We start from the raw sequence: 14285 nt of genomic DNA on the forward strand, positions 1-14285 counted from the left end.
TCTTTTTTGATTGCACACTAACATTTGGCAAAAGGAGCCCTTCTTCCTCCATACCCTGTCACCAAATTTCTCTGACCACATGCTTGATTTTTTTTTTATTTTTTTACTTGCTCTTAGGAGTTTCTTTTCTTTTCTTTTTTTCCTTCTTCAGCCTCTCCTCTTCTGCCTTTCCTCTGATAGCAGAAGTTGCTCACAGTGATTTTTGGATCCTACCTTCTTCCTGTTGCAAGTTCGTATGACCTGGCTTCGGATAACATTTGCACTTAGAATGCTCACTAATCCTTATGCACTCTTTTAAGAACTGTGTGTATGGTGGTGCATCCATAGGTGAGTGTGCTGTGCTGTATGCATGAGTGCCTGTGGGTCCAAGACCACGTGCACAAAGATGAAGGTCAGAAGAGATGCCAGGTGTCAATCACAGAGATCTTCCCCCAGCACTGGGCTACAGGCACATCTAGGCTTTTAACAAGGGTGCTGAGGATTTGAAGCTAGGTCTTCCCGCTTGCACAGAGCACGCGCTTTCCCCTCCTAAGTCACCTCCCCAGCACGCGCTTTCCCCTCCTAAGTCACCTCCCCAGCCCTACACCTCCATTTTAAACCACCCCGGCCTCCAGATCCCTGGATCTGCGCACTTCATTTCTGTTCTACAATGTATCCTAGCTGCCCCCACGTCGGACCACAAACTCCTCTCTCTTTGGGGGCTCTTTCTGTTTGCTCTCCCGCGAGCAGATCTTCACCTGGCTCAACCCCACTCCACCTTTATGCTTCCACTTCTGTGCCAGATTTGGACAATCCTTCTCTAACTCTTGGGTTAGATTAAACTTTCTTACAGTTCCTTGTGTTCTCCTGCAGAGCACAGCCACTTAAAATCACATATTTATTTGTTGGTGACTACTGCCTATTGCTATATTGGACGTATTCGTGTTTGCTGCCTCTTCAGGATAGGTTTCCTCTTGTCTTCCCCGGCCAGCGAGAGACTGAATGTAAGGTCCAGGAGACCATGGGCTATCTTTGCCCTTCTTACTTGTTTGAAATTAAGTCCATATCACAAGGTTCTCACATACAGCATGCCCTCGAGATGTTGTGAAAGGATCTCTAAAGTTTAAGTGCTCATGTTTAATGGAAAAATAACTTTGAGATCTTTTAAACATACTCAGTGTATCCTTAAAGAAGACCATGTACAGGCTATCAACATTGTATTACGTTTATTAGTTGTCGTGTGTGACGGAGGTGGTGGTATGTGCCGATGTACCTGCTAAGGTTCAGGAGTAACTCGTGAGAGTTGGTTCTCTCCACCCTCCATCTGGGTCCTAGGTTGGACCTTGGGTTTTCAGACTTGAGGGCAAGCACCTTTCTTAACCTACCGTGCCACTTCGACAGCCCTCTCCTCATCTTCGAAAATTTCAGAGCAAAATAAAATGGGAACACAGAACTGGCCAATAGTGGTACACAACTGTTAGCTGCCAGCACTTGAGAAGCTGAGCCTGTGAGTCATGAGTTCTAGACCAGCCTGGGCTGCAAAGGGGTGGAAGTCACTGTTAAGACTCTATGTCGCTCCCAAAACAGTGCAAATAAAGAATGAAGTCCTGTTTTCCCCTATTGAGTCGGCTGCAGGAGCCAGTTTCTTATTTTTAATGTACTTTTTATTGGCTTTTTGAATCTCACTTATTATAAATGAATTTGGCGATTTTTTTCTTTTCTTTTTTTGAAACCCTTAACTCTGCGAGGGAGACCACCGAAACGTTGAGGAGCTCCAGTACTCTAAGACCATCAGCTCCAAAAGCTTGCAGATGGTCCTTTGGGCCCACAGCCGACTCAAACTCTTCCATTTTCCCAGCCCTGCCCCCCTCACCCATCCTTTGCCTCTCCTACAGCCCTTTAGGCTTAGTGGTTGCCTGAGGAGGGTGGAGGGGGCCCAGAAAAGGGGAGCATGAGCTAGAGCTTGCTCAAACCCTCTTCCCCACTTTCTCTCTTGGGGACCGCCAGCTTTTCAACTACGCTGAAAAAGTACTTTCTTATCCAAAGGAAATCGCGTCTTCAGCTGCAAAGTAGGGACCGCGGGGGAGGGGGGGGGCACATGACAGCCTGCCTGTTTACACTCGTTTGCTCGCTCCCGCGCAGCTGCTGGGACCGATTGGCTCCCTCGCTCCCCTGACGCTCTACGGCCACGCCCCGGCGCGGCCATCTGCTCCGCGTGGGTCCCGGGGTCTCCACCAGACCCACTCCTACCGCCCCTCCCTTCGAGCGCATCCCCGCCCCCACCCCGCTGGGCTCCGCCCCTTCCCCCTCCCGGCGCCGCGGGCTCCGAATCTTCCTCGCGGTTGCCTGGGAGACGAGCCGATACCAGGCAAATAGGCATTGGAGAAAGAAAAGGGGGGAAAGCTGCACGCAGCCTGTTAACAAAGGAGCCATAAAAGCAGCCCCCGAATGTCTGGGAGAAAATCTGAAAGCGGACTAGCAATCACCCCAATTTAAAACCGGAGGGGAACTCAGAGGAAGGGGCAAGGTTCCTGTGGGGGTGGGGGGACAGATTGACTTTTGAGCATTTGGGAATCTCCTGGATGGTGGCGTTGGATCAGTCCAGTTGGCTTTTCAAGTTGGAACTGCTAATAAGAGGGATTCGCGTCCATCCTGACGGCTGGGGTCTCAGGCCAGGCCAGAAGGCTCCCTTACGGGTGCTAACACGTTGGTTGGCAAGATGTATTTCGACGGAATGGTCCTTGCAGCTGCTCTGTGGAATATGGCTTCGGGATGGACTAATGTATCTAAAGGAACTGGACAGTCAGGAGATGGAGCTTCACGCAAGGATGTTCTGCTCAGTGACTGTCAAACAGCACTCGAACAAAGGGTTATTGGCTTGAACCAACTGTCCTTTTCACTCAAAATGTGACCTATTTCCCTACAATGAACAGAAAATAAAACTGTTTGACAATTCCGAGCCAACACCAAGAGAAACGAACCATTCCCTCGACTGCTGGCCTCCATCGTTCACGTTGCACGGTCACTAAATGCAAACGACAAAAGATGGTTTGGATTTTTTCATGAGCGAAATTATGGGTGGTAGAGAAATGTTTATTAGGTTGCACCCTCTATACCCCCTCTCCCCTCCAGTACATTAAATCAACGCCTTGTCTTTGACACACTAATAGCGTCTGGTGCTTCGGTGGTAAGGGGTGTAGTGACCTAGAGAGACATTCTACACAGCGTTCTAGAGCTTTGCCTCTAGCCGGAGTTAGACGTGGAGTCTCCAGGGATTTTCTTGCTGTCTCTGAACACTGCAGGCGATTTCTTCTGAGACTCGGAATCGGTCTTTTAAAATTTCCTTTCTGCTGCCTCCTTTCCAGGAGCACACTCGCTGCTTTGCACACACACGTTCAAAATGAAAGTCCCTCCGATGTTGGCAGCCGGCTTTGAAAACAACCCTGTCGACCAGAGTAGCAGCCTCCCAACTGTAAATATGGATTCTTGCATTCAAGGCGCTGTCTCGTTTTATCTCAGAGGAAATCCATTATGTCGTTTCATACAGTGATAAAACGCAAGCAGTTTCGATCGTCTGCAAATGGTCCTCACAGTGTTTGGTGGAAAAGTGATCGCTAATTGGAATAGCCGGAGAGACGCGATTTGAGGCGCTCCAAAGACCAATCTCAAAATATTTTATTTCACGCCTGCGGGAGAGGGAAAGGAGCGTGGCTTAGGCTGTTTGCTGCTTTGGCATTTCCCACATCTGGCCTACAGACCTAATTCCAACTGGAGATCTCGCTAGATGAAATTCGATATTCGTGGTTTAAATACCTTTCAGTGTGGGACGATTTAACAATTGCAGCAGTTTAAAAAAAAACAGCCAAAAAAAAAAAAACCCAAAACCTTGCGCACTATCTGTGAAATTCATATGGAACGCGAAGAAAGAAAACATGCTACGCGCACACAAATCCTACCCATTGTCTTTAACACTTGCATACACACTCATACACGTAAACACACGGGAAGATGGGGGAGGGGAGAGAGTGGCGAGAGACAGACACGGATATAGACCGACAAGAGTCAATGCGAGTCAAGTTAAAGCTTTCTCCGCCCCCATCCATAAGTACCCCCTCCCGGGTTAATTGATTCCAAACAAAGCAAGCCAATCAAGAGATGCATGATTATATTCAGGCCGTGGGAGACGAGAAGCACGTATTTTTTAATTGATTTATTTATTTGGAGGACATTAATTCTCGGTCTGAGGCTGATTTTCAAACCGTTTGCAAAGCGCGGCTCCATTGTTCGCCCGAAGCGCAGGCCCCGCCCCCTGCTTTGTGTGCGGCGCGCGGATTGGCCAGCGCGCGCGGGGGCCGCGTCAGCGCCCGCGAGCCCATTCATCTGTGCACTTGGGCGTTGGACCCCGCATCTTATTAGCAACCAGGGAGATTTCTCCATTTTCCTCTTGTCTACAGTGCGGCTACAAATCTGGGATTTTTTTATTACTTCTTTTTTTTTTTTTAGAAAAAAAAACTACACTTGGGCTCCTTTTTTGAGCTCGACTTTTCCACCTTTTTCCCTCCCTCCTGTGCTGCTGCTTTTTGATCTCTTCGACTAAAATTTTTTTATCCGGAGTGTATTTAATCGGGTCTCTTCTGTCCTCCTCGCCACCCCCACCCCCTCCCTCCGGTGTGTGTGCCGCCGCCGCTGTTGCTGCTGCCGCTGCCGCTGCTGCTGCTCGCCCCGTCGTTACACCAACCCAAGGCTCTTTGTTTCCTCTCTTGGATCTGTTGAGTTTCTTTGTTGAAGAAGCCAGCATGGGTGCCCAGTTCTCCAAGACCGCAGCAAAGGGAGAAGCCGCCGCGGAGAGGCCCGGGGAGGCGGCTGTGGCCTCGTCGCCTTCCAAAGCAAATGGGCAGGTAAATTCTACCTGTGGTTCTGGGCATTTCTTGGTTGTCTTTCTCTAATCTGGACGCCTTTCCCTCTCGCTGATCGCGCCCGAGGCGCATTCCGGGGAGAGGAGCGTGGCCAGACCCCAGTTTGAAAGTTGAATGGGAGACGATAGCCTAAATTGTCCGTTTTTCATAAGGAGGGTACCTCCCTAGCCCCCACCTCAAAGGAGTGGTTGGTTCCTAAGGATCCTGGCGAATTCTTGAGTAGAGGGGAGAAGGAGTGATAAATCCTCTAAAATGGCGTGGTTTGGAGACAGGCTGAAAGTGACTAGCTAGGTGACCCCCCCCACACACACACCTCTTCAGGTTGCATTTGTATTTGGGGCCACAGCGGTATTTGGGTGGCTCTCGTATTTATTGTCGAGATTGAGTCGTCTTTGAGATTTCTGGTGTGGTTGTGTGTGTATGTATGTGTGTGTGTGTGTGTGTGCGCGCGCGCGGCGCGCGTGTGTGTATGTGTGTGTAGGAAGGGGGGAGCCAACGCGGATGGCGGTGGAGAAAGGCAAGCTGAGAAGGCTTATTGTATCCAGAGGCAGTGTGCCCTAGGTTCTTGGAAAGGTGGCTGCTTAGAGCCGGACAGGCAGTTTTTCCAAGTGCCTTTCGATGGGTCTGCTTTGTAGCTGTGTAATTACACACCCATACGACTTTTTAAATGCTAACCCTAGTGTGCTGGGAATCCTTCGTGGATTATTAAAGACCCTTTCCTGTCGGCCAAGAGGGAGAAGTTCTGGTGTTTTGGTACTGACTGTTCGTGTGAGTGGCACCTCGGCCACCCTCGGGGACTGCCCCAGTGTTGCTGCGACCCAGGCAGAGAGAGAGAGAGAGAGAAAAAGAGAGCCATGGTTGGGTGGGCTAAAGAGGTCGGCCATAGCTGGCTGCTTCACAAACACCGGGCACCCACCACGCCTCTTTTCCTAGAGCAAAGGCCGTGTGGCTTTCTCCTGCTCAAAATCGACTCCGGGCAAGACCGGCTCTTTCAAGAGGCTTTAAAGCCGTTCAAAAATGCAAAAGGAGCTGCCCGGGCGCGCCCCGATGAACAGAATTATGGGCGAAGGTGGGCGTGGAAGCAGGGCCGAGACTTCAGAAATAATGGGTTTCCCCCGGCCCTGCTGGTTTCAGAGCCTCGGAGAGGCCGACCAGCAGCCACCTGAGCTTTGTTTGCGGACTCCCAGGCTGCGCGATCCGGGCTCGGGGGCGCCTCGGCCTGCGGGCAGGGCCCGGCTAGGCAGGGCGGGGTGGCCCCGCCCCTGGGCGCCCGTCGCCCGCCCGCCTGCGCCCGGCTCGGTATGGTGGAGGCGCAGCGCCCCCTGCCGGAGCCGAGCCCGGGACGCGCGGCCCGAGGCCCGCGGGGCTCCGGTCCTTGGGGCGGGAGGGATGGGTAACCTGCTGCAAACTGGGAGAGTGGCTCGCCCCGACCTCGTGGGCTCCTCTCCGTAACCCCGGGAATCTGGGCACCCGGTGTCCCTTCTCCCACCGCGGCCAGCGGGCTACGTGCCGAGTGTGCCGTCGGGCGGCCGGGTCCCTTCCCAAGCTGGTCCCTGGTGGGCGGGGATCGCACTGCCTTGGCTGCTCCGTGTGACACTCTCGGTTTTTTTGTTTTGTTTTTTATTTTTTCCGCCCCGCAGGAGAATGGCCACGTCAAAGTGAACGGGGACGCATCGCCCGCGGCCGCAGAGCCCGGCGCCAAGGAGGAATTGCAGGCCAACGGCAGCGCCCCGGCCGCCGACAAGGAGGAGCCTGCGGGCGGTGGCGCCGCGTCCCCCTCGGCGGCCGACAAAGACGAGGCGGCCGCCGCGGCCCCCGAGCCGGGTGCCGGAGCCGCCGAGAAGGAGGCCGCCGAGGCCGAGCCCGCCGAGCCCGGGTCCCCCGCCGCCGAGGCCGAGGCCGCCTCCGCCTCCTCCACGTCGTCGCCCAAGGCGGAGGACGGGGCCGCGCCGTCGCCCAGCAGCGAGACCCCGAAAAAAAAAAAGAAGCGCTTTTCCTTCAAGAAATCCTTCAAGCTGAGCGGCTTCTCCTTCAAGAAGAACAAGAAGGAGGCGGGCGAGGGCGCTGAGGCCGAGGGCGCCACCGCCGACGGCGCCAAGGACGAGGCGACAGCAGCCGCAGCGACCAGCGAGGCGGGCGCGGCCCCGGGGGAGCAGGCGGGCGGGGCGGGCGCCGAGGGCGCGGCGGGCGGAGAGGCGCGGGAGGCCGAGGCGGCGGAGGCCGAGCAGCCCGAGCAGCCCGAGCAGCCGGCGACACAGGAGCCGCCGGCCGAGGAGCCGTCGGAGGCCGCGGGGGAGAAGGCCGAGGAGCCCGCGCCCAGCGCCGCCGCCACCGCGGGCGACGCGCCCTCTGCCGCCGGGCCCGAGCAGGAGGCGCCCGTCGAGGAAGCCGCGGCCTCCGCGGCCCCCACCGCATCGCCGGAGCCGCAGCCCGAGTGCAGTCCGGAGGCGTCCCCCGCGCCCGCCGCGGCCGAGTAAGCGCGAGCCTCTTACGTCATCGAAGAACTTTTCCCCTCGTTTGTTTGTTGGAGTGGTGCCAGGTACTGGTTTTGGAGAACTTGTCTACAACCAGGGATTGATTTTTAAAGATGTCCTCTTTTTTTTTTTTTAATTTTACACTTTTTTTTTTAGCAGCAAATTTTGTTCGTTTTTTCTTTTTTTTTTTTTTTTAAGTCCCACAGATCCCATCTCAGAGCATTGTTACCACCATTCCGACAGGTCGAGGACAGTGTAGACAGCTTCCTCTGCCTTCTTTCTTCTTTCTTTATTTTTAATTTTTTTTGCATCAGTATTAATGTTTTTTGCATACTTTGCATCTTTATTAAAAAAATGTAAACTTTCTTTGTCAAATCTATGGACATGCCCATATATGAAGGAGATGGGTGGGTCAAAAAGGAATAGCAAATGAAGTGATAGGGGCCACTATGGGAAATTGAAGCAGTGCACAACATTGCCAAGATAATATGCCACTAGAAATGATGGTGTAAAGGCTTAGGGTTTTTTTGTTTTTGTTTTTGTTTTTTAAAGAAAAATTATTACGATGTATTTTGTGAGGCAGGTTTACAACACTACAAGTTTTGAATAAGAAGGAAAGAGAAAAAAATAAAAACACCAATACCCAGATTTAAAAAAAAAAGATCATAGTCTTAGGAGTTCATCTAAACGATAGGAACTTCTTGCTTATCTCATGTTAGCTGTACCAGTCAGTGATTACGTAGAATTACAAGTGTATAGGCTTTATTGTTTATTGCTGGTTATGACCTTAATAAAGTGTAATTATGTATTACCAGCAGGGTGTTTTTAACTGTGACTATTGTATAAAAACAAATCTTGATATCCTTCAGAAGCACATGAAGTTTGCAACTCTCCGCCCTGCCCATTTTTGTAAAACTTCAGTCATCTTGGACCTTTTAAACACAAATTTGAAACTCAACCAAGCTGTGATAAGTGGAATGGTTACTGTTTATACTGTGGTATGTTTTTGATTACAGCAGACAATGCTTTCTTTTCCAGTTGTCTTTGAGAATAAAAGAAAAACAAATCTTCAGATGCAATGGTTTTGTGTAGCATCTCGTCTATCGTGTTTTGTAAATACTGGAGGAGCGTCGACCAATTTGGCGTAGAGCTGGAATGTAACTTTCCTTACAGACATTGCTATTCAACTCCTGCTTAAGGTGTTCTAATTTTCTGTGAGCACACTAAAAGCAAAAAATAAATGTGAATAAAATGTACAAATTTGTTGTGTTTTTTTATGTTCTGAGACTGACGTCTAGGTCTTAGATTAATTTTTAGGAAGATCTTGCATGCCATCAAGTACATTTGGTTGTGGTTTCTGATATGACGTTTTCAAGCTCTGAAGTCATAAATCAGCGTCAGATTACATATGTCGGGAGATCTACTGTGTCAGTTGTTACCACGTATCTGCTTTTAGTTTGCATTTAAACGTTGACAGTTCCTTTTTCTGTAGTTATAGCATGCCAGATGAAGTCATGTAAGACAAAAGTGGTTCGACCCTAAGACTAGAATGTCTTATGAGACTATTTCATAAACCATTTTCTTGTCATGCAGGTCCAGAAACTTAAATTGTAGGATCAATCCGAGTGTTGAGTTTAGGCTGCACAAAAGTCGTGAAAAGATGGCCGAACATGTTTAAATGTTGGTGGTACATGACCTGCTAGTATAAGACTTACCTTTTGGCTAATTTCCAAATTATTGCTTAAATGATGTGCTACACTTTAAGAAATAGGTTTCTATATGGAAGTAATGATGTTGAATGGACAGCATTGTCAATGTTGGGTCATCTGCATAGCTGCAAGCTTTTTTTTAAAAAAGTTAATTGTCAGCATCTTGTTTTTCAAAAGGAAAAGATGATTCTTTATATATTAATTATTACTAGTTTATTTTATGCTTTTTTTCCATCTCATAACTAGTTATTTTTACTGGACCCTAACTGATTGAGGTTATGACCGTTGCTATATTAAATGCAAAATAGTCCACCTGTTGTGCTGTTCTTGAGCAGGGTGGGGTTCAGGATAAAGATGAACCACACCTGTGGTAGCACCTCAAGATTACATCGTATTAATAAAGAATAATAGCTTAGCTTTTCGATAACGCTCCTATAATTGAGATGACGGAACACATTTAATGGTTCCTTTTCTTTCTAAACACCCTCCCCACTAATGAAACCAAGTAACATTTGGAAAGAGGAAACTTGATCCTGAGTTTTGGAAGATTAAAGTCAAACCTGGTAACCAAAGGACTGATTTGTGGGTCTTTCCCACTTTAACCAACTTGTTCAAAAATCCCTAGTTGACCAAGTATGGTGCCTGGCATGTCGTAGGACTCAACTGAAATGAATTTTGAAAAATAACTCCTGAAGTGATTAGTGAAGAATACTGTGTAGAAAATGATTCTATATTGCTAGGTTCTTTTAACAGCTGGGGTTTATTAAGATGCATTATTTTGATTTTAATCACTGCCTAAAATACTCTGGGTGGTATTGATGGAGTGGCGGATTTTCCTCCAAGTGACTAAATGCAATTTGACATACTTTTCATCCAAAGTTTTGTACATCCTGTTGTTTTCTAATGGAAAAAAATGTTAATATGGCTTTTTTGTACTACTAAAAATAGCTTTGAGATTAAGGAAAATAAATAACTCTTGTACAGTTCAGTATCGTGTTATTAAGTCTGTATTAGCAGTGTGTACAGTGGCATTTCTGTGGTCATAAAACACTTACTCTGGATTATAATAATCATTTGATCCAATTCCTATTGCTTGTAAAATAAAGTTTTACCAACTGATATAATCAAGCCTGCTATATAGGGTGTTTTACAAATTTTATTTTTAATTCAGATTTAGAGAAAAGAATCAAGAGTTAGAGGTGTTTAGGATTTTGGAAGAGACATGCTTGATACTGTAATTAGAATGGGAAACCTTATTCATTGAGTTATTGAATAAGTCAAACTTAAGTCATTCCAGTTTTTTTTTTTTTTTCCACATACGGATATAAATTTAACAGCCTTGCTGATCAGAAGGCGTTAGGACTTTCTGAAGTGTTGTGTTAGTTTGGTTTCCTGATGGGGCTCGGGTTGGTCTTGAACTGACAACACTCCTGCCTGGGCTGGGATTACCGTCAGGTACCACCATGAACAGCTGAACTCATTTTAAATAGGTCCCTTAGGAGTTGGTGCAAGTGCAGTATATAGTTAGAAGCAGCTGTACTTAACCTTGAAGATGTAACGATTGGTTAAGTAACTTGGCGGTTAGAGTCGCCCGTTTTAATCATTCACTACAAATTGAACATCTCGACTTCCCAGCCAAGTGACAGTACTCAAAGCAGTTTGTAGCAAACAGAACTTAAATCCACGGATCTTTCAGTTCCAGGAATTTCAGTTGGAGTACTTGAAATGATGCCCAAGAATGTTATTCTGAAAACCGAAGTAAAGAGACTATGCGTGAATTTCAACAGACTTGATTGAGTCTTTGTTTTTTAATGCTTAAAAATAAAAGCCTCAAATAAGGGTGTTATTGATTAAACCAGTGGGGTCACCTTTTCCCCCTTGTATATTTACCTTCACTCTAGTGACAGGGAAAGCATGAACCATAGAATCAGCTTTTGCTTCTACATGTTTGGGGGTCTTTCTTGTTTTAGTTGTAGGGACGTCAGAGCAAAACTGGAGTCTTTTTTTTTTTTCCCCCGTACAATTTCTTCAACTCCAAGAGTCTTTTTGAAATTGTCTTTCCAGGACACAGATGGAATAACATTTTATTGTTTGTAGTTCTGGCTTTTGTAATCCGAATGGTAATTCCTAGTTTGATCCACCAATGAACCAGGTGACAGCGACTGTCCTGGAAACAGCCTTCCTACACAGTGAAGAGTTACCATCGTTTTGGAAACTGTTTTAGATGATAGCCATTTTTATGAAGAAGTTTAAAAAACATTTTGAATTTTTTTTAAAAGATGTGTTTATTTATTATGTATACAGTATTCTTGGTACTCTTCCTGCAGGCCAGAAGAGGGCACCAGACCTCATTACAGATGGTTTTAAGCCACCATGTGGTTGCTGGGAATTGAACTCAGGACCTCTGGAAGAGCAGGTGGTGCTCTTAACTACTGAGCCATCTCTCCAGCCCAACATTTTGAATTTTAGAAGCCTCTAACAAATGAGTAAGTTCTGGGATTCCCCAAAGCAGAATCTCGTTTTTGTTTTTTGGGTCTTTTTTGGTTGGTTGTTTTGTTTTTAGTTTTTTGGTGTTGTTTTCTATTTTTCAAGACAAAGTTTATCTGTGTAGCCCTGATCGTCTTAGAACTTGCTCTGTCAACCAGGACGGCCTCACACTGACCAAGATCCATCACCTCCCAACTGCAGGGATTAAAGGCTTATACCATCTCTACCCAGCTCATTTGCATATCTTATACCATCTCTACCATCTCATTTGCATATCTTATCTGTGGCTCATTTCAGAGAAGTATTTCCACTCTATGAACTTTCTGACCCTGTATTGGAAATGTGAAGAAACACCCTTTTACACATGTTTATTGCGACTTCAATGTTCATTATGGAATTTGGAGGAAATTATAGGTTCTAACTTCACATTACAATGAAAACAGCTCTCAAGTATCACAATACAATAGAACATTCCATGTAATCATTTCTTCTGTGCTTGAGCGGCTAAATACACAGCAAAATGGCATGGTATGCTCCGGATATACAAGGAAAAAGAAGTAAAATCATCTTTATAGCAAACCATTTCAGTTTGAAGGATTCTGTTGGAAGACCATGTTGCCAAGGCCACTAAATTAGCGTTTGCGTTGCCTACATTGTGTAATGCCGGGCCACGCTGAGCATGTTCAAGAGTCCACCAGCCTCAGCAGGCCTTGCTACTGACTGAACCTGCCACCTACTATTATTAGTTAGAACGCTGTATCCTCAAAGCTGGACTGCAGGAATACCTCCTCATTGGACTTTTGACTCTTGTTAGAGGGAAGTAGAACCTTGCTTGAGTCTCCACTTTTCCTCAGCCACGGCATTTACAGCAATGACTGTAATTTACTCTGAGAGTCTAGGAACATTGACTTTACATGGTGAAGATTATTTGCTGGAGACAATCAGAATTAAAGAAACAGAATGTGATTGAAATGCTCTCTTCTTGCTCCTGTCTTTCTTCCCACCTTTTTTTTTTTTTTGGTTTTTTTGAGATGAGGGTTTCTCTCTGTAGACCAGCCTAGTATCAGGCCTACATCAGACTCCTGAAAACTATTTTCCCTATTTTAATACCTTAAGCTTGTTTGTGAAACAGACATTATTTATTTATTTTTGAGTTTTCAAGGCAGTGTTTCTCTATGTAGCCCTGGCTGTCCTGGAACTCACTTTGTAGATCAGGCTGACCTCAAACTCAGAGATCCTCCTTGCCTCCTGAGTTCTGGAATTAAGGGCGTGTGCTATTAATGCCCAGCTAAAAACTGACACTTTTATTGCAGGGTATCTAAGCAGTTCCCAAAGTTTCCACGGATGATCTTAGAAAGTAGCGTAGAAGCATACAGAAGACGAGCTAACCTGGAGAGTTTAATGTTTCCTGTTCTTCAGGTTTTGAACTGTTGTTCTGCCAAATAAGAAGTTAACAGTAGCGTACCAGGGTTCTGCAGGCACAGACTCAGCAAACTGGGTTTCACATAATTTGAAAAATGCTTGTGTTTGAAACATGTGTAGAGATTTTTCTTTATTTCTTAAATAATGCAGTGTAACAAAGCATTTATACTATACCAAGTATTGCACGTAATTTGGAGAGAATTTTTTGGTGTGTGTGTGTGTGTGTGTAGATGATATGCAGAGTGGGGCAATTCATGTATAAAATTAGTTAGTCTTCTTCTTATTATTATTTTTTTAGTGTGCGATGTGATGTGGACAAATCTTCCATGATATAATTTCAGATAAATGAAAATAAATGTGTGGCATTTCTCTCAGCCTTTAATTGCTGTAAGTCTAATTATATTTAAATGTTACCCAAATTCATCAGTGTAATACCTTCTTGTGTGTACTGAGAAAAATGGAATGTACAAGCCTGGAGAACAATCTCTAGTCACTGGGCACAAATGTGTTAGGGTGAGGCAGCATACTTGTTGCTCAATAGGCGGTACTGCTGACCCAGCAAAATGTTCAAACTTTCGCCATGAAAATGTGGTTGGTGGCAGTGTTTAAAAGACTGCGAACGTTCTAGAGCCTGGTGTTTTCTATAGCAGGATTAGCTGATGATGCTGTGTAAAGAAGTTTGGGATGGTTGAGTTTAAATGATCATGGTATTACATTTCTTTCTAAATAAAATTCCAACTGGAGTACCATATTTTAATGTTTTTAATAAAGTGCTGAGCATTGAATGATGCAATGGATAGCTTAAGGTAACATTTAGAAGGAATTCAAGACATCTGGTAAGCTTATAAAGAAATAAACTTATGGAATTAATCAGGCTATATTATAAAATATTATTAGGTGGAAAATTAATAATGTATCATTTTCCTCTAGTCTTTGAGACATCTAGTTCATTAAGTTACAACAGTGCAAAAATATGTCATATGCCTGTTGATATTTTAAGTTTTTTGTGACATTTAATTTACTTGTACGCACATGTGGAACACATGAGTGGTGGGCCATGTGTGTGCAGGTCAGAGGACAGCATGTGGGAATCATTTTTCTCCTTCGGTCATGTATGTCCTGGGGCTAGGACACAGGTTACCCCAAAGTGCCTTTGCCTCTGAGTAATCTCGCTGGCCCACCTCTTGGCTATGTTCAGAAGTATAAGTTACTGTCAAGACTGTTTTTCATTGCTGGCGAAATGGCCTTGGTCATGTAGGGAGGAACTTCATCCCCAGTCGTCTTTGGTTTTCCATTGT

General features: G+C 46.1%; 1 protein-coding gene across 1 annotated transcript; it reads left to right on the forward strand.

The window, feature by feature from the left end:
• Positions 1 to 4331: 4331 nt before the first annotated feature.
• Marcks (myristoylated alanine rich protein kinase C substrate) lies at positions 4332 to 10202 on the forward strand. The gene is made up of 2 exons (XM_087910864.1): positions 4332 to 4877; positions 6536 to 10202. Exons 1-2 carry the CDS (start codon positions 4776 to 4778, stop codon positions 7370 to 7372), a joined length of 939 nt encoding a protein of 312 aa, XP_087766990.1. The 5' UTR covers positions 4332 to 4775; the 3' UTR covers positions 7373 to 10202.
• Positions 10203 to 14285: the final 4083 nt, after the last annotated feature.

This window comes from Myodes glareolus, chromosome 1 (assembly GCF_982192425.1).
Source record: "Myodes glareolus chromosome 1, mMyoGla1.1, whole genome shotgun sequence".
NCBI lineage: Eukaryota > Metazoa > Chordata > Mammalia > Rodentia > Cricetidae > Myodes > Myodes glareolus.

Excerpts from the sequence above, each read along its gene's own strand:
- Marcks (XM_087910864.1), top strand. The coding sequence starts at position 4,776 with ATGGGTGCCCAGTTCTCCAAGACCGCAGCAAAGGGAGAAGCCGCCGCG. Across the intron at positions 4,878-6,535 it reads CTTCCAAAGCAAATGGGCAG|GAGAATGGCCACGTCAAAGT; the intron begins GTAAATTCTACC and ends TCCGCCCCGCAG.